This window comes from Acanthisitta chloris, unplaced genomic scaffold, assembly GCF_000695815.1.
Source record: "Acanthisitta chloris isolate BGI_N310 unplaced genomic scaffold, ASM69581v1 scaffold11319, whole genome shotgun sequence".
In the NCBI taxonomy this organism is placed as follows: domain Eukaryota; kingdom Metazoa; phylum Chordata; class Aves; order Passeriformes; family Acanthisittidae; genus Acanthisitta; species Acanthisitta chloris.
In genome coordinates this window covers 56,612-79,041 of record NW_008689830.1, presented here as the reverse complement: position 1 = coordinate 79,041, position 22,430 = coordinate 56,612, and the positions used below count along the sequence as shown (strand labels likewise).

The following is a 22,430-nucleotide window of genomic DNA, read 5'->3' as shown; positions in this document are numbered from 1 at the left end:
TAGTATTTCCCCATGAGAAATTTGTAATGTAAAAGCATAACTACTGATTGAAAACAGAAGTCTGTCTAGCCTAATATCCTGTGTTTGGTAGTTTCTGTAAACAGATGTGTATAGAAGAGCAGGACATTCACATGAATGCTTCCAGTTTTTTGAGTCTTCAATGTTTTTCTGGCCGAAATCATTCTGAGCCATATTTGGTTCCTGTTGAATAAGCAAACACTAACAAGCTTCTTTTCTCTATATTTATATGATATACTTGTGAAATTTTAATGTCCTTTGACAGGAATACTTTGCACACATTCAAGTATTTCTGCATATTCAGTATGTACATTTGCAAGCAGAAAACAAATTGACTGAATGAAGAGCAATCTCATTTTCTTTGTTCTGAATTATGCTGCTCATGGCTTGATAACTCTTGTGCTATAGTCATGTCACAAAAGATAGTGAGCAGTCCCTTCCCTTTTATACCTGCTTGGATATTCTAGTCACTCAGAAACATGCAGTGTATTCTGTAATGCCGTTTTCAGAGCCTTTTTTTTTTTGGGGTGGAATCTTACTTTAATGTTAAAGTGCTAAATTTCTTTCAAAACGGTGCTGACTAGTGATTGGGTTTTTTTTAAAGCCTAAATTGTACAGGTCTGTAATTGAAGATGTCATCAATGATGTCAGAGAAGTTTTTCTGGATGAAGGAGTGGATGAACAAGTTCTTATGGAACTCAAAACAGTAAGTTTCAACTTAAAAGTTCTTTTTAATAGACCGGTACAGCAGTTAGTTTTCAAATCTAGACTGTTGTATGCAGTAGAAATAGTAATTTTTAGTAAATTGTGTTGTATTGATCTGTGTATGTGTAGCCCCATATCATTTGAATTACACTGCTGTGAGAGGTTTGCTCACCTTGTTTGCTTTCTCTGATCTGACATGTCAAACTTGACGTAACCTAACAGCACTCATTTGAATTCAGTGTTATTTTAGTCCCCAAAACATGACATTTTTACAAAAGAGAAGGGAGAAATGTTTATTTTAGAGGCAGACAGTTCTTAAGATTTCTCTGCAGGAGAAATAAAATGCCTTTTCTGCTTGATGGTTTTGTCTTTCTGAAGAAGAGGAGTTGTATCGTCAAGATTTTTTGCATGTGTGGTTTGCAGAAATACTGTTTTCTGGAGGGTAGTACATAATAAATTACACTGTGTGCCTCACACTTCACTGAAGCTCTTGGGTTCAGAATCGTTTACATAGGGTAGGTTTGAACTGTTACCAAGGGTCCACAATAAAGGCAGGATTTTAACCTGAGCTCTAATGGGTCTCCTGTGGCCTTCTTCAAATTCTTCCTGAGTAAAGGAAACCCTTCAAAAGGGAAGGGAAAAGGCAGAAACCCCTCCCCCCCCCAAACGCAAACCAACAGGAATAAAGTAGAAGGAAACTGGTAAAGTAGATGCCTGCTTATCAGAGTGCCTTCTTCAGAGAGCCTGATGTCTCACAGTGTTTTTGAAGTATTAAAAAACGAATGGAGAGGGAAGCAAATTTTCTAGGCATAAACAGGTGAAGACTTTTTCCCATGAAACTGTGAGCTGTCTTGATGGACACACAGTGAGAGCTATAAAAGCTCTTTGGTGTTTGTGTCACAGACATGTTCTGCAAATGATGTAAGAAAAGATTAATGAGGAAAGAGACAAGAAGGAAAATGAAGTATTGAAGGGGAAGGGAGCCTTAAGCAGAATTTGAAATCATGAGTCCTGAGTGCCTGCAGTCTTTTTACTCCCATGTATTACAGAATACTTGTGTTGCTTTCTTTTTGCAAGACCTGCTTTTTTGTGTCTGTGACTGTCCTTTGGAGACATGTCAGCTGGCATTAAGAACTGAAGGGCTGCAAAAGCTGAATTTGACACTGGTAGAAATTGAGTAAATGCTCGTAGAGAGGCATTATGTTAGGTGTATCTTCTGTTGAAATGTGTTATGAGGTAGTGTAGTAGTCTTTCAGCAACTTTTGTTGAGGAGTTACAAGAACAAATGACTTGGGGAAAGCTGTAATAAAAAATAAATTTTTTTGTGTGTGTGTGAATATAGAGGTAAGAAAGAATGAATGTAGAGAAGTGGAAAACTTGAGGGCTAATTTAAAGTTACCAGTTTATCTCTATTTGTACTTCTATTAGGGTTGTTATGAAACTCACATGGGAAAGAAAGAATGTTAAAGCTTAAGCTTGGACTGACAAGGGGTATTTAATTCCTTTTCTTAAAACATTACTTCTGTGGAGTTACCTCTTCAAGTTTGTATTTGCCTAGGGGCTTTTTGGGCTAAGTAGACTGCATAAAATAAACAGTGAAAACAAACTCTATTTTGGAGTAATGTCATTATATTGTTACAAATCCTGTTGAGTTACAATTGTACACAGATATTTCACTTTACTTTTCCAAACTAGCTGTGGGAGAACAAGCTGATGCAGTCCAAGGCTGTAGATGGCTTCCATTCAGAAGAGCAGCAGCTTTTGTTGCAGGTGCAACAGCAACAACAGCAGCAGCAGCAACAGCAGCATCATCACCACCACCATCACACACAACCTCAGCCACAGCAGACTGTGCAGCAGCAGTCTCAGCCACAGCAAGTCCTTATTCCAGCGTCTCAGCAAGGTCAGACTTAATCTCTAAACTCTCTGGCAAAAGACTCTCAAGTTAGTCCAACTCCTAAACGTATTCTAAATCTAGGGCAGGATGCTTATCTGATGGACAACTTCGTGTCTTTCTACTTGTCTCTATTTAATAGGTCAAGAGAGTTGTCTTGGTGAAAAGTGTCTTAGTATTTGGTCATATTCTTTAGAAGGTTTTAGAAAAGCTGAATTCTCGGTGTTCTACAGTGTAATGTTTTCAGCACCCATGAATTTAAAAATTCCATTAGCAGCTCTAAGTTCAATCCAGTATGCATACGCAGTTGACAATTTGGTCATGAGGTAGTAATGTCATTAGGAGCAAATTCTTTTGAAAAACCATTATTGTTTAGCATAACTTAATGCTAGGACATGAAAAATACATAATAGTCTGAGTATACGTAAGTGTTTTTGTGGTCTTAAGAGGTTGCATACTGTGTAGATGTGGATGTTCAAGGTATATTTTAGCTAGCTATGACAGTATTGTTTCTTGTAATTACTGTCTTGTAGAGAATTTTTCAGCAATTACAACTTCATTTGAAAACTAAGATAAATACTAATGGATTCTACTGCGTATATGCTGAGTAAACAGATCTGCCACCTGTGAAAGGCTTGATTGTGCTTTCAGTGTATTAAATTTGTGGCATAAAATATCTGTGGTAATTAGACTTCAGTCTTTTTATCAGATTTCATGGATCAGAGAACCTACGTTGTCATAGGCACAAAAGATAGATATGGGTTGATTTCCCTCTGCCATTTCTTCCCCTGCTCCCCAACCAGCCAAAACCCAACCATATATTCAACATAGAACTAGTGGTTGTGGCTTTTCTTCCCTTGGTGTATGTTTTTTGTTGTTGTGGTTGGTTTGGGGCCCTTTTATTTGTTTGGGGTTTTTTTTGGAGGGGTTGGTTTGTTGTTATTGTAGTACTTTGTATTTTGATTAGACATAAATCAGCTTTGACTGTTGGGATAAAATGAATTTGAGCATAAGGCCCGTAAATCCCAGCGGCCCCGCAGGTCCCGGCGGGAGTGAGTCGCCGCTCCCTCTAGCGGCTCCTTGGCGGTGTAGCCGCGACTGCTGACCAGGCTTCCTTCCACCCATAACGAGGTCCCTGCCCTCCTCTGGGTGTGTTAGGTCAGAATAAGGTTCTGCCTACAGTAATACATTTAAAGCTGATTTATTTCAGCCCAGTATTGTGACTTATGACCAGGTGACAATGTGGAGGCTAAATGAAACTGGGATATCAAAGCACTTTAATCACAGACATGCACTCCTATGAATTACTTGACTTCGTTGTTCCATGGTGGAGATGGTCCAGTAGTTCCTTCCATGACCTGGTGCAGTCCCAGGGAGAGATCAGGATGATTGGCATGGTAATTCCTGGTGGCCACTGTGTGGTTCTGACACAGGTTCTCAAGATTTCCTTAAGCTCTTTTGCCCTGAAAGTTGGAGAGATGCCCTCAGGTCTTGGTTGTGGGGCCTCCTACCTGAGAATATTTTCCAGAAGCTCTTATCCCTACTATTCTTAAGTGTCCTTTGTTACAGGATTGGATGGAGAATAGCTTGTTGATGATTAATTCATTCAGGTTGCTCTGTCATTTTCCAGTTTACTGTTCTGATAATAGCACTGGCAACCTGCTTGTTCCATAGGCTGGCACACTTGCACTTCTAGATGATCAGCAGATTGTTTGTAAAATTTAGACTCCTATTTATTTTAGCACACCAAAACTGTTTCGTTGTGTGGGACAGGAAGACAGTGAAAATCATGGGCTAACAGCAATGCTAACTAGACCTGACTCAAGCTGACTGCACCATCCTGTTACTGTTCATCTTGCAACAGTCCTTGTTTAAGTCTGTTTTAAGAGTTAACTATTTTCAGTTGATGTTTTTGAAGAACTCTGATACTGGACATCATCAAGTCTATAAACATTTCACTAATACCTATAATTTCAGAAGTATGTTTTAAAGCTCGCTATACCTAGGGTCCGAATAGGTAACCGAAGCCCTTGAAATAAGATCTGTAAAGGCAAAATAGTTGTATCACCTCTCAGAGCTGCTATTGTACATTGTCTTGAGAGTAAAACTTAGTAAGATCAGAGACTGCTTAGTAGTTGTTTTCGTGATGAAGCTCAGCTGATGTTTGGGTGATGTTCTTTCAAAGTTACTCTGGCTAGGATGTTATTTTGGACAGATTGTGCATTTTTCATTAAATGCTATTTTTTGTTTCTAGCACCTCAGCAGCAGGTTATTGTGCCAGATTCCAAGCTGATACCACACATGAATGCATCAGGCATGGTAAGAGAAGCAGAACTTTATACAGGCATACACTGTCATTATGTAAGTTGTTTTGATTAAACAGTAAACACAAATCTGGTATTAGACATCAGATGCTTGAAAGTAATTTAGGACACATTGGTAAAGCTGTTTGCCATCTCTGAGTTTTGCTGCTGCACTGACAATATAGGGGCAGTAATCCATGACTTCAGTCTGATAACAAATCGAGGACTTGCCTTGATCCTCAGGTTTAAATGTGTTTAACCAAAACTTATTTTTAAATCAGAAATTGGAGTACTGTTGGTATGAATCTGCATCACAATACACTCGTATACTGACACAGCACCCTTAACTGGTGTGAGCATACTGTGTTGGCTAGATGTATGAAAAAAACATTAACTGTTCTGAAACTTAAGTTTATGTCAACTGAGAGAATATTTAGCATTTCACATAGATCTTTTCTGGGCACATTAAAGTGATTCACTAATGTAATGGCATATAAAACCGAGCCTGGTCATTTAGCATTTTCTTGCAGTTTTTATTTCTAGAGGTTAATTTTGGTTATTTTATCTTGCTTTGAATGCTCTGGCTTAATTTATAGAAAAATAAGTAGTTTGCAAAGCCATGAAAACAACAGCTAATACAAGTTAAATATGTGTATTAAGACCAGAATTCATTCCATTCTTACCACTTTTATGGAAAAAGCCCATGAGACAAAGTTTCATGATCAGTCAAAGCTGCAGCAACTTGTTTAGGCTTCATTTCTCCATTACCTGATGATCTTTCTACAGCAAAGAACCTAAACTTTATTACTTCGATAGCATGATTTGCACACAGGCTGAAAGTACGTAAACATCCACCTTTTTCTTAGGTGTTTTACAGCCATTTCAATGGGATTCATAACTTTCCAAGTCCAATAATTAAATTTTTTTCCTGTCTTAGTTAGATCTTGTTGATGGGTATCACAAAAATGAGTATGCCATGGTTTTTAAACTCTGCTGATGTCAAAATGCAAATGAATTGTGTTCTGCAGAGGACTACTGTTCAGCAGATAGTCACACTCAATTTGGAAACATTGTTTGTGTTTATTGGAAACATGTAAGTTTATGTAAAACAATGGATCTGACAGACCTTGAACAGCTTGGAAGGCAGAGAGTAATGAGGGTTTATTCATGGCTTTGTCTGGGATGTGACTGTGCAGCCAAGGAAGTTTCAGTTTTGCTTGGTGATCTCTAATTTTGGCATTTGTAACTACTGTATTACCAGCCAGCATGGGGAGATGCTTATAAACAGGAAGTTTGCACTCTATCCAGTAATAAAGTTGCATTTCTTTCAGTAGCAAAGAGTAATTGGCCATGGTTCCCTTAAAATAGGGAAAGGGAGGCTTTTCTGTAGGCAGCTGAAGTTAGGTGCTTGAAATGGAGAGGCCTCTAGAGAAGCTCATTGCCCCCTATGAGTTAAAGACTTAATACAGATTTTTGTGTTTGGAGTTCCCATAATTGTGTTGAAATTCAGTTTCCTTACAGGTTCAAATCATTATCCATCAAGTCTTCCACTTTCCCTTGGAACCAGCTGTCTTGAGAGGAAAAAAATTAGTCATTCAGTGAAGTCAGTACACTGTATGAGTATATTCACTCAAATGAGTTGTGCTATGTGGGACTTGAGATGCAAGTCATTTATAGAATGAAGAAAAGTGCAAACCTGATTACTACTCCTTGTGAAAACAAGACAGGCAAACATACTCATTCCTTGAGTACCTTATGTTTCTTCAGATTTGTAGGCCTATGTCCTTAGCTGCTTTGAAAAAGTGTTACGAAAATTGCTGCATGAGCAAGTCAATGTACTGTATTAGATCAGCAGACAAGGCAGAGGGGAAAAAGAATGTGCTGAGCTTGCAGATAAACCAAGAAACCACATGGAGTTGAGTTAGGGTGTGATATTTAGTGATTTGCTTCCATCCTCTTCCTATTAACGAAGAAGGAAAATAATTTTCATACAGTATAATGTAGAGTTGATTAATGCCTATGTTTCAATGACTGCAGAAGCTTGTGTGCAAACATTGTAAATAGCAATAAAAGGTACATGTGTTCAGGCAGTATGTTGTGAGATGAAATGCTGGCAATAATACCTCTGGTTAAAGATCTTTTCTTGTATTTCAGAGTGCTGCAGCCACAGCAGCTACATTGGCTCTCCCTGCTGGTGTTACTCCAGTTCAGCAGATCCTTACAAATTCAGGTAACTGTCTTAACATTGAGAATAAACAGTAGCTTTGAGGGTACTTGGGAGGGAGAAATTCTGGGGTTTACTTCCTGTTATTTACTGTTGAAAAGCAGACTCTGGGAATCCACCCTGACAAGGTAGTGCAGTCTCTTCACTAGACTCTTGCACTTCTTTGCTCACTGACTTGCTAGTCACTGACTCTATGGAACTTGTGGTTCTGCCCTGACAGTTGCCATGGGTTAAATTCTGTGCAAGTTTTCCCCACTTGGAGAAGTGGATGAAGCACAAGGGCAGGTGTTGCTGTCCCTGCCCTTAGTGTATTTCTGAGCTTTGTGATGCATGATCTGAGCTCAGGTACTAGACTGGTTGTAAAAGCAGGATCACTTTGTCTGTGACTTCAGATGAGGAGTATCTTAAGGTCTCTCATACCTGCTAAGCACACAAAGTGGAATTTCTAACTTTGCTAGCAATGCTAATTATGCCATACATGTAGAATATAATTACATGTTACTTTGAGCAGCATATCTGATGCTTCTTGTACTTTTGTCTTGTGCTGATTTATTTTTGGATTGCATACCTCATGATCATATTTAGATTGTAAACAACCCTAGTAGTTCTTTGTTTCTGGCACTGCCACTATAGCATAGTATCTCTTCACTGACAAAAGTGATGCATTTTAATGTTTCTTTCTTAATTGCCATTTGTATTCTTCCAGGAAACAAACTTCTAAATTAAGGTAATTTAAAAAGTGAACTTGTACATTGATAAATTTGATACTTATTTTATTACAGGCCAGATCCTCCAAGTAGTCAGAACTGCAAATGGAGCTCAGTATATCATTCAGCCCCAGCAGCCAGTTGTGCTACAGCAGCAGGTCATACCACAAATGCAACCTGGTGGAGTACAAGCACCTGTTATTCAGCAGGTAAAGGAAAATTTTTCAATAGGTACATGTAAAAGGAAAAGCTTTCTAGCAATTACTAGAGAGACGTGTTTTTGTGAGCAAATTGCGATAGAGCACAGTCAGAAATGTTATATTTTTTTTTAAAAAAAGGAGAAAGTTGTGTTAAGTGTGTGTTGATGGTTTGGTTTTTTTAAAAAAAGAACAATTTTGAGATGTTGTTTTCAATGTCACTTTTATTCTTACCAAATACTGTCTGGCTGCAGTGTAAAGTTTCTTTTGTGCATCTCCTGATGACAGTTACATTACGTGCATGCTTCTAGTTTATATACTAATAAAAAAAGTGCTTATTGGTTAAAATGATTCTGAGTCACATAATACAGAGAAGAGAATATGTAAAACATGCACATAACACCCCTTGGTTATTTTAGTAGTGAATACAGTATGTTTTACAAGGATATTTGTTCAGTGACAAGGTCAGCTGCAGGTCCAGACTGTGTAAGCATTGAATTTAGCATAGTGTCATAGTTCTGCAGTTTAAGCATGCGTAACAATTTGTTAAAATTTTTTTGTAAAGGGTTTTTTTACCTGAATTAAAACATTACAGGTACTTCTGTGCTTGGAATTCAGGTGTGGCAGTAGTGATACAATGTTTTAGAATGGATAGGCAGTAGGTTTTCTTAAATTTAACAATGCAAAATGCAGAAAATGAACATCAAGTAGTGAAAGAATCATAGAATCGTAGAATTTTAGGGGTTGGAATGGACCTTACAGATCATCTACTTCCAACCCCCCCCTGCCCTGGGCAAGGACACCTCCCTATTAGACCAGGTATGTGATTCAAATTTAAATTGTGTATCTGATATAGGTGGAATATTTGTAACTCTTTTCTGTAATTAGTTCAAGTCAGATTGATATGCTTAAATTGTTTTCTTTAAGTGATGTGGTTGTCTGTTACGTTAGCAGCCACAGTACTTGCAATGATATTCCATCAGGTTTTGGCTCCTCTTCCTGGAGGGATTTCCCAGCAGACAGGAGTGATTATTCAGCCTCAACAGATCCTGTTTACAGGAAATAAAACACAAGTCATACCTACAACTGTGGCTGCCCCTACACCAGCTCAAGCACAGATTCCTGCAGCTGGTCAGCAGCAACCACAGCAACAACAGGCACAACCACAAGCACCGCTTGTTCTCCAAGTGGATGGAGCAGGGGACACATCATCTGAAGAAGAAGAAGATGAGGAAGAAGACTATGATGATGATGAAGAGGAAGACAAAGAAAAAGATGGGGGTGAAGATGGCCAAGTTGAAGAGGTAAACTTAACAGTGTTTCAGAAGACTGGAATATGGTCGTGTTTCATTTCAAATTTGTGGGTCAATATTTGAAAGGAAAATATATGCTTCAAATAATACATTTCAGTAATTTTGAGAATATAATTTATCCTTGTACTTCAGGTTCTGTACTGCACTTGTACTGCAGTGCCCAGAGTCTGGCCTGGAAACTGAAGTTCCAGACTACAATTGGGAAGGGTATCTTCTGAGGATAGAGGGTAGGAAGGAAGTGTATGTACATCAGCCTTCTGCTGGAAAGCCTAATATTCCACACCTCAAACACACATTTACTGTAGTTCATAGGCAAGAATGTAAGTAATCAAAGTAACAGCTCTAATCTTAGTAATTGTCCTAACGTTTTGCATGTGTTTCTTTCAGGAGCCTCTTAACAGTGAAGATGATGTGAGTGATGAGGAAGGACAAGAACTGTTTGATACAGAAAATGTTGTTGTGTGCCAGTATGATAAGGTAATATCTGCAGAACAGAATCTAAGAGTTCTCCTTTCTCTGTTCTTCCTATCAAGTCATAAGTTTTAAGCAATATCTCCGTGACTGTTAAGTACAGGTAGATCTGTAAAGATTATAATGTGAATGCGAATGTAGGAATTAGCTATTGTTTTTAAGACTGGTTTGTGTGCCATGTTTGCACTAAACTTGGTAATGAGCAAAGGGTTAGAAAAGTTTGGCTGCATTTTGTTTCTTCATCATGTCTTTTTGTGACCTTGAACAACAGGACAGTCCTTTGGGCTCAGGAGAGGTGAACTTTTCTAAGTTTGTACATTTGTTGTGGTTATGAATAGAAGGAATAGTCATCAGGATTAGACTTGTGGAAAACTGTGCCTTGATTACTATAAATATCTCCTCTGGATGACAGAATAGTTACCAAAGGAAAATGTTGTTTCTGTTCTGTGCTATATGAAATGGCAGTCTGGAATGCTTGTGCTTGTTTTGCTTTAAATTCTGCTGAACTCTCTTGCCTCCTCTGTAATGACTAAATTCTTGCATGTTTTCCCTGGAATATACAAGGATTCATCTGTGTCTGAAATCTTTTTAATGTGTCTAGAGGATATCAAACACTTATTGGCTTAGGTAGTGTGCAGAAAGATTATTCAGTGTGGATTTTCTTTCCTATGCTAGATTAAGAGGACTATGATGAATAAGGATCTGTTTTAAAGCAGAGGGAAAGCTGTCAGCTTCTTGAATAGAAACTCCTACGTTGTGAAGATTGGTTTTGTTAGAAAATGTTCAGTTATGCCCAGACTCTGCTTAGACTTGCCATCCAATTCAACAGGAATTTAAGATAGAAGAAAGTGGTAACAGTATCTGCATCCCAGCCTGTCTGCTCCAGACTGTAATCCAAAACTGTTTGTTTTGAGACATTTTGTGAGTAAGGATAGTGAGGGACCTCAGAATAGCAGTCAGAAAAGCTTGTTGGGAGCTGCTTAAGCTGTGCAACAGGAACCACTCTGAAATCCTCAGCCTCTTCTAAGTTAAGAATGGGATCTGAGTGGGGAACAGTACCATGGGCTCTGAAAGGACTCCCTCTTTTATCAAGCAATCATTGTACAGTTTGTCTATATAAAATACACAGGATCAGCTCAGTTCTGAGCAGTTCCCTCCTGCAGTGTCCTGCCTCAGCTGATGGTGTGTCTGGAACTGTGAGATGAGGGCAGACAGGTAGCAATTCTCATGTGGAGCATTTTACCATCTTTCTGTGAACCACAGGAGAGTGTGGTTTCTTACCAAATGGCCAGTGGAAAGTTTTTCTCTTTATTTCTCAGAAATTATTTTTATTATTCTTGAGTCCTTGAAAACTTTGTCTTATGACAGAAAGTTTCTTAAATGTGTTAGGTGATGTGTGGAGAATTGCAGAGTTTTTAAAACTATTAGTTTCATATGCTATCTCCTAGTTCTAAAGAGTGTTTCCTCTTTGCTTTCTTGGTGCCAGTTATGGTATTGCAGGCAATCAGAACCCTCCTCAGACATCTCTTTAAAGTCAGAGCTACTCTGTTGTTTTGTTGATTGTTTTTACTTTCATTCTCCAGATCTGTTTTATTCTTTATCTTATTTGGTAAGGGTAGATAAGGTTGAGGAAGGATCAGAGCTCTTCATAACACATTTGAGCCTCTGACTTTTTAAGTGGTGTAGCAATATTCTGCAAGAGTTAATGTATACTTTTTTTTGTACTTATAATTTATTTATGCATTATTACTTGTTTCTGATGCAGAGTAATAGTTCAACGTTTCCCTCCTGTTTTTAGATTCACAGAAGTAAAAACAAATGGAAATTTCATCTCAAAGATGGCATCATGAATCTTAATGGAAGAGATTATGTATTTTCCAAAGCCATTGGGGATGCAGAATGGTGAAGTTTTAAAAGACAAAACGAAAGAACTCCCTGTAATAGGAAAAAAATATAAATCAAAAGCAGGAAAGGTTGAGACTTGGATGTATACTCCAATCAAAATGTGTATCTGCACATCAGAAATAAAAGTGTTTGGAACAAAGGTAAAATGTGGCAACAAAGACACTACTTCAGATGAGCAAGCCATGGACTGTAGCAGCTATAGCATTGTCTGGGAGCTGGTTTTGTGTGTTAGGAATACCTTAATTATCAATTCTACATACAGGTACCTACAGCTGGTATTTAGCATGTAAGGCTTTGTCCCCCTGCCCCCCTCCTTGATTTAAGATTTTAAAATACTTCTTCCACTGATTGAAGGAACTATTCCCTTTGATAGATTATTAATCTGAAAATGCTTATTGTGTGTACAAATCTTTGCTTTGAACACTTCCTTTTGGTAGTGAGGATGGTCAGAATGTTACTTAAACTGCGTGCAAGCTTTGTACAGAAGGGTAAGAATTAAGGTGTTAAATTTTAAATAACTTGTATAAGGAAAATATTTTTAATTCTGATATGCTCATTAATTATTATATCTATTTGTTGTTTTCAATGCCATTCCCCATAATCAGGTTATTGTTCCTAGCAGTTACCGAATGGTAAAATGATCACTTATGTTTCAAAATTAATTTCATGTGATAGACTTTATTTAGGGCAGCGTTTTTTAAATTCTAAGCACCTGTAGCTCCTCCCCCATGAAAGTCAGATTGCTTCACTTGTTAATTATATTCTTGCTGTTTGGTGGTGGTTCAGCATCACTGAACTGAAACAAATAACAGTTTCCATTGATTTTTTTTTTTTTAAATTTTTTTTTTAAAGGGTTTGGAGAACTTTTGAATCAAATGTGTAGGTAATGCCATAATAGATGCATTCCTTTACTTACTTACGACATGTATAGTCCAGACACCCACAAAGAATTCAGCAGCCCCCAGGAACAACTAAATTTTTAATACAGAAAAATGCATAGGAGTTCTAACATCCAGGCTGCAACTCATAATCAGAGATCCACTTTACTCAAAAGTGTAGGCACAATTTAGCTGCAGCAGTTAACCTCTCTGAAGTTTCCAGATGGCATGTGATTTCATGAAGAGAGCTGCACAGTTTTGAGAACATAGATTTTGAGAGTGTCTTCAGACTGTCTTGGTAACAGGAAGTCAAGCAGTTGGGTGCACTAAAACCTTGGGTAGTCACTTTTTCATTTGCCTTTTTTTTTTCCATTTGTTTGTTTCGGTTTGGTTTTAATTTGTCAAAAGCAACTAAGTTGCTCCCCCCTCCTTCCCTTCCTCTCCTCGGAAGCTGAACACCTTTTCTTCAGGCAAAGGTCATTCTTACAAACCCTGCTTTCAGAAATGCAGTTCCTGTTGAATAAGGAGAGGGAATGGGCATTATCCTTCAGAAACTGTTGAGGAAGGAATGGTCATGTTGCTCACCATTTCAAAACAAAGTTTGCGTTTCATTGGGTGCTTGGAAAGATGATGGAAGAAGGACATGGCGAAGATAATTGTAACTCAGTTAGGGAAGACTTTAAGAAGCAGGCATTGGAACCATGACTTCTGACTTTGGTTTTTGCTTGAGAATGAAACTTCTTAAACATTCTTTAACAAAGTCACAAGTGTATTTTAGCAGTATATAATGACTGCTCTGATTTGCATTCTCTCCAATTTACTTGCCTCCAAGTGCATTCATAGTCTCAGTAGCGCGTAGAAAACTCACAACAAATTGTAAAGAGGGTTTTTTTGCTGTGATTTTTTTTTTGTACACCTGTGCTCTCATCGATACAGAGTAAAACTGCCTGTAGGCTATGTCTAGAGCCATATGGTCGTTAGAAAGCCATCTACATTCATAAGCTTTATGAAAAGTTAATTGATGATTCTTCTAATTCTTCAGTAATGGAATAATCATCTAGAGTGCATTTATAGCTTGGGGCTTCAAGGTATTTCAAACTGATCGGTGTTTGCTTTCTTCTGAACAAAGCAGATATTTTATTTTTTTACCACTGTTGACACTTCTATGTACAACTGCAATGAAATCAATAATGTACCAACTGATTCCTTCTGTCACCTTCTCCGTGTCTGTTACCGGTAAGTCTTAAGTAGTGGACTTGAGAAAAATTCCCATAACGCTGCACAACCAAACCAATAAAAGGAAAAAGATCCCTTTAGCTATAGATACCTTTTTTTATACTACTGGAACCCAGATTACTTGTACAACACTTTGTTTTCATACATCTTAGTGATTTATTTTTTTTTTCTCACCCACATACTTATCCTAGAAGCTGCATAGCCTTTCTATTTATTTTTTAAGGGGTAGCTGAACTTTAAAGGTAATTAAGCTTAGTCTGTTCTGAAGGATGTTAAAAGCTTTCTGAAGCTGCACAGTCTCTTTCAAGCTAATTGTATGATACGCTTTTCAGAGAAGTTTCTTCTTCAAATACCTGTGAAGTTTTGGGAAAGCCAGTCAAACCATGCACATACCAAACTGTGCTCTTATCGCTACATCAAGTGTTCCTTTTTTAAATCAAGAAGCATGTTTTAATTTCATTTTATTGTAGCAGCTTGCTGTAAGAATGTAGTTTGCTTAATTTTATTATTGTACTTGAGTTTTTAATCATGGTTGTAACAATATAACTGAACAGACCATTTCATTAGGTTCAAAAGAAACCATTCCTTCATTCCTTTCAGAGGGCAAGGGATTCCCATGTTCATAGTTCATAAATGATTTTTTCCCCCCCTTGGAAATAGCTTTTTATGTTTCGGTTTGGGTTTTTTGTTGGTTGTTTTTTCTTTCCCCCCCCCCCTCAATTTAAATAGTTCAGTATTATGGAAACAATGGTTTCACGAGGGCTTATGTTAAAATTTGCACAGATAATGGAGCACCTTTTTATGATGGAAAAAAAAGTGGGGAAGATAACTTCATAATTATAACCATGATGGCTGATGGAAGAAACTTGTAGAGCAACTGGGCAAAACTGAGAGTCTTGTGCCTTTTCAGTTTGCAGAATACTTGTTTTGCCAGTCTGACAAGACTTTTTTTTTTTTTCTCCTGAGAGTAAATTTTCTGCAGTGCTTCAATCAGAAAAGCAGCGTTTTTGCTCTAATTCTGTTGGGTTTTAGTGTGTGCAATCATTTTAAAACATCTAAGTGGAAAACAAATTGAAATATGTTTTCTTTTAAGGAGATAATAGAGAATTTTAGTCACATATGGAACTTTATATTGGACTATTTAAATAAAATATGTTTTTATTCCCCCTCAGTTGCTGGTTAGCGACAAGATTTCTTTGAGGCTTCATACTCCTTGTTCCTGCATTGTATTCACAAGTTGCATTTGAAGATCATTCAGTTTCCTAAACACTATTTAAGGTGATAATTGTGGTCCGAGTTTATTTTCATGAATATGACACATGATTCTGAAGCGCAGTTTCTAGAAGAGAGCAAAGAACATGTTGTGTCATGTAACAGATTTTTTAAAAATAGATGTTCTCTTATCTTTCTGCTGCACAATTTGGAGTGTTAAAGTAAACTTCATCGAGTCTGTGAAAAAATTCCGCCATTTGGTGGCAGTTAGCAGTAATTGTCACCACATAACACTACCAGAGTACAGTTTCTTAATTCCAGTGAAGGAGTTAGAGACCTTGTTAATACTGATTCAAACTCTTCAATTTGGAAAAGCTCCTCTAAAAACAATAAAAGCCCCCAAAATTTCCCCCAAAGCAAAAGCTTCTTAATAGAATGCAATAAGATGTCCAGGAAGCGAATAGTGGTTTTAGGGTCACGCACACTGGATTCATACTGGGCTGCCTTACACAGCATCATGGGGTTTACTGTGTGCCATCCCACCCCACCCACACACCCCCAGCTGAGATTAGAGTTCTCAGAGTTCGAGATTAGTGACTAAACAAGATGAAGAAACTTGCATATTGTTCTGTATTGGTGTCTGGCATTTTAAGTCTCGTTTTCCCATTGCGGTGATTGGTTGGGAAATGTGTTAAAACCAGTCCAGGGGTTTCCATGTTGTCTACTTTTTTCAGGCAGTTCATACAGTGTGTTTTTTAATTATTATTTGGTGGATTAGATGTTGTGGAACAAAAGGAGTTTTTTTAAACAGGAAGAGCTACCTTGGGTTAGCTATATGTACAGTCATCCAATGAGACATGTTCCAGAGTGCATAGGGTACCAATAGATTATGGAGTGGGGGACTATCCTTTTTTGCTGTTCTGAGCTACTATTGTCAACTGCTGTTGTACATATACTGTTATGTGTAAGGGGGTAAATATATTTATTATGTTTGTAAAATTCATTCTGTACAATTGCAGATCAAGGTTGCTCCTCTGTGATATACAGGATATTATGTTTCAAAGGCCATGCTTGGAATACGATTAGAGAACTTAGTATTTTGATGTACTAAGACCTATTTTAAGTTTAATATTTTGCCTTTGCAAAAACTTTAATTAAAGATGTTATTTAAAAATGTTTGCTACTTCATTTACTATCTTGCGTGTGCATTTGTTTCATATATGAGGCTTATGGCTACTGTATAGTAACGCTGAAGATTCTGATTTTCGTCCCACAGGTAACTTCACTGTCACCTCTTTGTTGTGTTTGCCTTGCAGACTTTCTATTTAACATCATCACAGTGTTATAAAAAAGAAATTCATGTTTTAATCTTGAGGCCAGACTTGCATATTTGTTTTAAGTATTTTCTCCCTGTGATAACTTGAGGCTTAGGTGCCGAACAAGATTGACTAAACAACTTGGTATTAGGGCCAGTGAGATCCTGGGTGCATCGGGAAGTGTGGTCAGCAGGTAGAGGGAGGTGATTATCTCCCTCTACTCAACCCTGGTGAGGCCACATCTGGAGTACTGTGTTCTGTTCTGGTCTCTACAGCTCAAGAAAGGTGAGGAGCTACTGGAGAGAGTCCAGTGGAGAGGCATAAAGATGATTAGGGGTCTGGAGCATCTGTCTTATGAGAGACTGCAAGAGCTTGGCCCATTTAGTCTAAAGAAAGGACTGAGAGGGGATCTCGTCAATACACACAAATACCCCAAAGGCAGGTGTAAAGAGGATGGCACCAGACTCTTCGGTGGTGCCCAGTGACAGGACAAGGACTAATAGCCATAAACTAAAACCCAAGAAGCTCCATCTCAACATGAGGAAGAACTTCTTTACCTTGAGGGGGACAGAGCACTGGAACAGGCTGCCTGGGGAGGTTGACCCTGCCTGGACAGGGGGTTGTACTTAGATCATTCCCCAGAGGTCCCTTCCACCCCTAACTCTTCTGAGATTGTGTGTCATCTCGATGTTGGTCCTATAAATGGAAATGCAAGACAGTATGAAGGAGTGACATGGAGAGTTCCTGGATGATAGCTGGCTGGGCAAAAAGGTTTTGTCTTCATCATTGAATCTAATGTGACAGAATTGCTTTCTAGCATAAGCAGGTGGCATCGTCTTAGTTCCTGTCTAAAAGCAGTATCTTGAGACATGACTTGTGACTTTAAACCTAAGTTTTGAACTTTTCTTTCTAATTATGTTAGGACTGCAGTAAGCTATAGGCTGTATTGCCTCTGTGGGGGTTGTATTTTGAAATGTGATGATTTTGAAGTAATCTTTTGGCTATAGTGGTGTCACGGCATAGCGAACTGAGGCTCATTAAGGAGTGGTGTGTTTTGGGATGTTCACTGGGGTCTCTCCCCCAATACTCCTCTTTGTACTCCAGCCCTCAACATGTGGTCAAGTCTAAAGAAATAGTGGTGCTTTTTCCATAGAATTTGCCTTACTTGAAAAGGATTTGAAGTCAATTTTGGTTAAATTACTATCAGAAATTACGATGTTTTGCCAAAAGAGATCATTGCTGACTGAGCTTGCATACCATATAAGAAAGAAACTGGTCAGAAAAATGGTTTGTTGTTCTGGCTAAAATGTTTTCAAGAGGACTCTAAAAAGAGGAGGCAAAGCAGAATGCTGGCAAATTACTAGCAAACTCAAAACACGCAAAAAAGCTGGATTTCCTTCCTGTAAGGGAATTGAATATTGATTGTGCTCTCCTGGCTGTGTTTGAGCAAAGTATTTCAAGGATACTTTTTGGCAAAATCAAGTATATATAAAATTCCATGATTTTTTTTTTCCCATTGGATTTTGTTACGGCTTGATTATCATCGCAGAGGTATGAGAGGATAAAAGTCTTGGGATATTAGCATAGCTTTCAATATATCCCCATTTAGTTCCAAGTACATATCATCATCCCTTGCAACTCGTTTTAAACTGTATCAACTTTGGAGTTTGTTTTGGATTTTTTTCCTAACTCAGACTTTTGTTTATAAAATACTGTTAGTGACTTGCTGCATGTTTTCAGAGCAGATTCCAGTGTTCTTTTTTCAAACTGTATTTTTAACCACTAATGAGATTACACTAAAATCTAATCCTTTCAGATGTAATGACATCTGTAGTACAGTCAAATGAACTGCAGTTGAACCACGTTTGACCTTCAGTGTGGATATATAACCTTCAGAAAAGTGGTTTTATGACAGGTTTTTTTCTTTAGAGCGAAGACTTTTCCAATTATTTTTGTGTGAGGTGCCTGTGCAATTACATCTTTTTACAGGGTATAAATGTGTATGTCATTGTGTGACCTGAAAGAGGATTATCTGAAATAGAGGTAATATGGAGAGAGAATAAATAATTGAAAATAGTGCTCTGCATTACAAATGATACTGAGTTGCCCATTCACTTCCACAGGTCAAAGCTGCTCTCTGAAGATGGATATTGGTGAACTTCTATTTTAAAATCTTTTTAATGATACCTATTTTAGATATGCATCTAGCTTTGGGGGGGTCTAGTTCTGTTTTGTAAGTAAAATGTTACTAAAATTGAAAATGTAGTGTTTAATTTGGATAAGTATTTTTCAATAGCAAATCCAAAACAAAGACTCTCATTAAATTGTAAAAATAATAAATAATCTGGTAACAGCAAAAAATGTTATGCATGGACGTGTGATTCTGTCAAGGTAGAAATACTTTTCCTTTGCTGGAGAAACCAAATGAAGAACTGTGCTGTGGAAAAATCCCTCTAAATGTCTGGAACAGAAGACATGGTTGAATCCCAGGGAAGTTAGGATGCTGCTTGATAAGTGCCAGAGCTGGCAGGATTTAGTGCCAAGGTAAAGAAAAGCCCTTTCTTGCTGGTGATGGAGAAAAACATTTTGACTAGAAAAATAAGGCAATTCTCTGCAAAGCTACCTGGCTGGCTGACTTTTCCAGTTTCTCCTAGGAATCCTGCTGCAAGGTCCATGCTTGTGTCCTGCTGTACCAGCGTCTGAGGATTTCCTCAGAGGCACAACTGCCTGAATCTAGGTGGTCTGTCTGGTTCCAACAGATAATGTTTTCTGGGAGACAGTGGTGTGGAGGGTACAGCATTTCTCAAAACAATGTATTGCAGGATTCCCCCCATGGAAATACTGCTTGTGGGGTTTGTTTTGGCTCAGGTTGCCTTTTGTTTCAGAAAATTCAAATTGTTGCAGGATAGAAGCTCTTTTCTCCTGAGCTCACTTTGTTTGAGCTTTTAACGAAGAAAAAGCATTAGTGCTGGGAGTAATATTTCTGACGTACTGGTTTTTGTGGGCTGAATTTGTCTGTCTGATTTTGATACAGAGTTGTAATCTTAAAACATTAAAGCAGCATCTAGTGAGAATCTGTGTATGCTTAGCTGATAAATGACTTCATAAGTGTGATGATGAGACTGATGTTAAAAATCACCTAAAGGAGAAGTTCTATTCGCATCACAGGCACTTCTGCTTGTATCACTTAACTTGTTTTTGGGAGGAGGCAGAGGGTAAATGGAGCAGTTCTTAATTTTAGCAGATTACTGTTAACAATTCAGAGTATCTTTTGGCTTTCATTTTCTGTCCTGCATGATTGTCATATCCTTAAACAGCATTGTAGTTTCTCCATGAGGTTGGTGTGTTGCCGCATAGCCTAAATCACTTTAGATAGTAGGTGGGAAATGTAAAGTAATAATTCAAATAGAGTATAGGGTTTCTTCCATAGTAGAGAAGGAGATGTAAAAAGAAACTGGAAAGAGGAAACAGAGTACAGAGAAAAAGATAAAATAATGCAGTCAGCCTCTTAAAATCAATCAGAGACTGCAAACATATTTTCTTGTCAAGAGAAGAGTATGTATGAAGTTAAAAACCCTTCCTTTTTTCTTTTTTTGCGGACTTTTCATGGGTAAGTGCATGTGCCAGCCACCCTCATAACTGCTTTTCAATTAAAATACTCTTCTTGCTGACATATCACTGTGAGGTTTAATTGGAAATCTGTGGCTGGCTAAAAAAGAATTGATCTGTTGTTTCTACAGCTCCCTCTAGGCAGCAGCAGTAATCCATAGATGATTTAGGGAATTCTTCCTACAGTCAAACTGAAACCAGCATTGTACATGCAACACAAATACAGCCTTGGTGCTGCTTGGTATTTCAGTGCTGTTGTGCATGTGTCAGCAGCAAGCCATGAAGAAGACACATTCAGATCTCACCACAAATTCTGAGGTGCTAAGTTTTTTCTGAAAACTCATGTTACTGCTTAGGTTTGATTTGTTGAAGCTTTGCCTTCACAAAAGACATGGAATGCTGTCATTTTCTTCAGTTTTCAAAGGAAAGCCACTGTCATTTCAGCTGAAATTGTGAGACAGCCAACATGAGTTTGGCAGTCCAGCTGGTTATCAGTCTCTGAAACAGGGAGGCTCTTCTCGGCAGCATAAGTTATAAAAAGTATCACAGCATATATGCAAGTAACAATCCAACAACTCCAGTCACTTTGTCGTGACTAGTGAGCTCTTAGATGTGTGTTGTTGATGTTCATAACAGATTTCATTCCTTAAAAGAGAGAAGAAAAATAGAGAACCTGAAGCAGACTCATCACAGCTGCATATTGAATAGCTGAGATCCAAAATGGGTGTGTTCCTTCTCTAACTCATTAACAAAGCTTCAAGAGCATCAACAGAACTGCACAAATCTGCAACAGTAAGAATATGACTTCAGATGGCCACACATATATAAGCCCTGGCATTGCATATAGTCAGGACAGCATGAGAAGTCCTCCCCAAAAAATAGGGTAAGATTCAAGTTGATTATATTAATCCTGCAGAAATTAAGCTCTTGGAAGGAGTAAGTTCAGGATTGCCCCAATAAGGTCCAAGTCCTGTGCTAGAGTTGATGAGACTTTTCCATGTTTTGGAATAGTTATGTACTATTTTCAGGGTGAAAAATAAGAACAGGCAGAAAACTCCACATGATTGGTATTCTGTCTACACTGAGAACCTGGTAATTTGAGGTCCTGTGGAAATTCATACCAGTTGTGTACGTAGGGGCTGAGGAACAGGTGTGGGCTGGGAATCAGAAGTTAGAACTGACGGGTTCTGTTGATTAAATAATCTGTGCATTGATCTCATAGAGCCTTATTTATTCACTTTCACATCATGATTTACAGTCAAAAATAGGTCAGATGGAAGTTACCAAACAGATGAAAAGTATTTCAGCTTTATGTGGATGTGTTGTTGAACCAGTGTGAGCTCTAGGTTGACGATGCTATCAGAATCTCTGTGTGCGTCACTAAGACCTCTTAACCATCTTCTGTTCCAGGGCACTGATGATGGCCCTTCAACAACTTGTGCCCTAGCACACAAAGCCTACATCTAAGTGCAGCGTAATGTCATATGTTTTCAGAATCCCTATCAAGGAGGAGGGGAGTGTGTAATGGAAATGCATGATAACCAACTAATTTTGTGCCTCACTCTGTCCAGTTTTGACAACAACTTAGAAACCATTTGATTACTGAGTGGTTTGAGAGTGCAGGTGCCTGACATCTGTCAGAAAAACAATAGAGGTTATGCTGCTATTACTCAACAGGCAGCCCAAACAGCCTGGAAGGGAGGGCTTAGTTCATTTTAACACATAAGCATAAGGGTCCTGCTCAAAGCAAACTGCTCTTTTTAAGGAAGGTTTTTGGTACAGGTTTTCCAAAGATTAGGTTGTGAGCATTAATACTTTAATTACCCCACAAGAAAAAAACCAAAATTGCATTTCGTTTACGTTAATAAACCAAAATGCCGGTGTAGCAATTGTGAAATTTTATCTTTGATTACTTGTGCTAATTTCAGATTCCAGATACTATTGCAGGGTGTGCTTTACTTTGACTATAGCTGACCTGTTGCAGGTGGTGTCATTTAGAACAGATACCTCCAATAAAAAAAGAGAGAGGAGAGAAAGGAGACTAGCAAAGGTCAGCTAAAGCCATTAAATTGCTCAGAGAACGTTCCAAATCTTCGTAACTAAGGCTCCAGCTCAACTTCACAGCTTTTTTTCTAGCGTCTGAGAATGAAGAAATCTTCCATAGTGTATTACCACCACATAATGCAAATAGAATCACGGAAGTTCATCAAGGAAAATAATGTCATTCTCTGCCACTCTGTAACAGGATTTTCTTTCCTCCAGTCTGAAATCTCAGAGCCATTTGAAGCCCCAAAGAAAGGTAACATTGTCAGTTTCCAATTCTTTGCAGGGTTCTGAGAAGGAGGCAACTAGTCTCTGCCCTCCGCTGAAAGCACTTGAGCCATGAGGTCAAATCCATCGAGGCAGTTATATGAACAGGGAATATGCTTTTTCCCTCAGCTA

The 22,430-nt window shown here is 38.2% G+C and overlaps 1 protein-coding gene across 1 annotated transcript; it reads left to right on the top strand.

The window, feature by feature from the left end:
• The first annotated feature begins 628 nt into the window (after positions 1-628).
• Positions 629-12,228, top strand: GTF2A1 (general transcription factor IIA, 1, 19/37kDa). Its single transcript, XM_009081576.1, has 8 exons — positions 629-724; positions 2,419-2,626; positions 4,872-4,936; positions 7,075-7,150; positions 7,927-8,060; positions 9,032-9,352; positions 9,749-9,838; positions 11,631-12,228. The coding sequence occupies exons 1-8, from the start codon at positions 710-712 to the stop codon at positions 11,736-11,738; spliced, it is 1,017 nt and encodes a 338-aa protein (XP_009079824.1). The 5' UTR covers positions 629-709; the 3' UTR covers positions 11,739-12,228.
• Positions 12,229-22,430: the final 10,202 nt, after the last annotated feature.

Coding starts and splice junctions, on each gene's coding strand:
- GTF2A1 (XM_009081576.1), top strand. Junction 2,627..4,871: donor TATTCCAGCGTCTCAGCAAG/GTCAGACTTAAT, acceptor TTTTGTTTCTAG/CACCTCAGCAGCAGGTTATT. Junction 9,839..11,630: donor TTGTGTGCCAGTATGATAAG/GTAATATCTGCA, acceptor TCCTGTTTTTAG/ATTCACAGAAGTAAAAACAA.